Source organism: Haliotis asinina, chromosome 8 (genome assembly GCF_037392515.1).
Source record: "Haliotis asinina isolate JCU_RB_2024 chromosome 8, JCU_Hal_asi_v2, whole genome shotgun sequence".
NCBI lineage: Eukaryota > Metazoa > Mollusca > Gastropoda > Lepetellida > Haliotidae > Haliotis > Haliotis asinina.
Window position 1 is genome coordinate 47449236 of NC_090287.1, and position 2683 is coordinate 47451918.

General features: G+C 45.1%; 1 protein-coding gene across 1 annotated transcript; it reads right to left on the minus strand.

Annotated features, from left to right (window-relative positions):
- Positions 1–1182: 1182 nt before the first annotated feature.
- Positions 1183–1881, minus strand: LOC137295282 (uncharacterized). Its single transcript, XM_067826596.1, has one exon. It carries the CDS (start codon positions 1879–1881, stop codon positions 1183–1185), a length of 699 nt encoding a protein of 232 aa, XP_067682697.1.
- Between the last annotated feature and the right edge of the window lie 802 nt (positions 1882–2683).

The following is a 2683-nucleotide window of genomic DNA, read 5'->3' on the forward strand; positions in this document are numbered from 1 at the left end:
TGAGACAATAAGAGGAAGCCAATAGTGGCTGTAGCTGTGACAGAGTATACATGGCTGATAGGGTAATTGGTAATGGTGGCTGGTGAGCTCTAATCTGTTATTTTTATGAGTTCATTGTATGCAGTTGGGATGAGATATCCCTGATCTCTGCTGATTGAGGGCTTGTGTCTCTTGATTTGAACTGCTTCTGCCAGTTTTCTTGTGGATAATATCTCTACATTGTCCCAAATTATGTTGTGATTGGGACATTTGATGATGTGGTCGGATATAGCAGATTTCCGATCTGATTTGGTTGTAGATGATAAGTGTTCTTTGATTCTGATGTTTATGGGCCAGGAGGTTTCACCTACATATGCCTCGCCACAGTCGCAGTTGATTTTGTAGACGACACCTTTCGGTGGCTGTTGTTGTTTAGAGGTGTTCCTGTCATTAGCTTTCAGCATGGTTTTCAGCGTTGTAGAACTGGTAAAGTAGGTTTCAATGCCTGCTTGTTGCTTTAGGAGACGGCTGATGTGGTAGGAGCTTTTTCCAATGAAGGGTAAAGCGATGCGGATAGGTGCTGGTTCAGGTTTGTTGGTGGGCTCTTTTCTTGTTGGGTGGAGCGTGGATCTGATGATTTTATCAACTAACTTTGGTGGGTAGTGGTTGAACTTGGTGAAAACATGGCAGAGGTGTTCTATTTCTGCACTTGGATTGTTGGAGGAGAGGTTTATGGCCTGTCTGGTGAGGGTAGAGATGATCCCAGTTTTGGTTTTCAGGGGATGGTTGGAGTCGAAATGAATGTATTGGTCGGAGTGGGTTGCCTTTCAGTAGACACTGGTTTCTATCTTGTTGTCTGGGGACCTGGTTACAAGGACATCTGGAAAGGGAAGCTGACCATTTGTTTCTGTTTCTAAGGTGAACTGGACCCAGGGGTGCTGTTGGTTGAGGTGTTGCAGGAGGTTAGCTGGGTCATGGTCTTGACGTAGGATGACAAAGGTGTCGTCAACCTCTCTGTACCAGCAAGTAGGTTTGATGGTCGAGGTGCTGAGGGCTTGCTTTTCAAAGGAGGTCATATAGATTTCTGCGAGTAATGGGGACAGAGGGGAGCCCATGGGCAGGCCATGGATTTGTTCATAGTAGTCGTCTCCCCAGGTGAAGTATGTCGAGGTGACGCAGGCAGAGGTCAAGGCAATGATGGAGTCAATGGTGATGTTTGGCGTCAAGGGGTGTTTCCAATTCAGATATGCGACGGAGGAGGATTTGTCGGGTTTCATCTATTGGGACACTTGTGAAGAGGTTCACAACGTCATAGCTTAGGATTTGGTCAGCTTCGGTAATTTTGAGGAGTTTGGTGCAGAAGTCACTGGAGTCGGAGATAAAGGAGTCCGCTGTTTTTCCGAGTGGGGCAAGTATTTTTGTTAGGTGGTGGGCAGTACTGTAGAACACAGTGTCTCTGGAACACACAAGCAGTCTGGCCTTGAGTGGAGTTTTGTGGATGTTTATGGTGGCTCTGGCATACGGTGGCTGTGGATTGGATGTTGTTAGCTTGTAGTATAGTTGCTGGCTGATTTCATACTTATCTTTCAGCTGGTTGAGACTGGCTTTGTGCTGGCAGTTGAGTTTTGCGGTGGAGTCTTTCTTGATCTTGCGGTAGGTTGTGGGGTCATTGAGGATCTTGTTGACCATGTTGTGGAAGTCTGGAGTGTTCAGGATGACTGTGGCCTTGCCCTTGTCGGCTGGGGCGATGGTGATGTCCTTGTCATTCCGGAGGTCATGGATGGTTTGTTTTTCGGCAGCTGTCAGGTTGGGTGGTTGAGGGCTGGCTTTGGCAAGGATGTTGGTTATCTGGTGTCGTAAGTAATCAATCTTACCTCCTGGTGCTAGTTGTTGGAGTCCCATTTCAATGTTGGTGACGAAGTCGTCGTTGTTTCTAGGAGGTGTATTTGGAACGAACTTTCAAATGTCCCAATCACAACATAATTTGGGACAATGTAGAGATATTATCCAAAAACCACAAGGACTTCACCCAAAGAAAACTGGCAGAAGCAGTTCAAATCAGGAGACACAAGCCCTCAATCAGCAGAGATGAGGGATATCTCATCCCAACTGCATACAATGAACTCATAAAATAACAGATTAGAGCTCACCAGCCACCATTACTAATCAGAAGAAGTTGTTATCCATAAAGAATCTTACCCTCTTATCACTTACCAGCTTCTAATAATGCGAATCAAACAAATCAATGGGGAGCCTGATGACTGTGTACTTGGGATGCAAGAGAGACATTTCAATGGCGAGGTCTGCATATTTGTCATGCTTTTCCTGAATCTTGCCAGTCATATTGCTGTCAAAAGGGACAGAAAATTCTATGATATAAATAATTTCATTGGCTTTGTCAAAAAGGACAAGATGAGGTTTGTTAGTTGGAATTCGTCTCAGGCTGTATATTGGCCTATTCCAGAGAAGCTTAAAAACATCATTTTCCAGGACGCCCTTGACATGTTCAGGGTCGTACCATGGATGGACCTCGGAGTCAAAGCCACAGGCATGGCGGAGACGATAGTAAAAGCAGTGAGCCATGCCATCATGTCTTTTAAGATATGCTGTTTGTGCCAAGGAAGGGCATCCACTGACAAGATGTTGGACAGTCTCTGTAAATTCATTGCATAATCGACATTTCATATTGATATTTTCTTTAAGA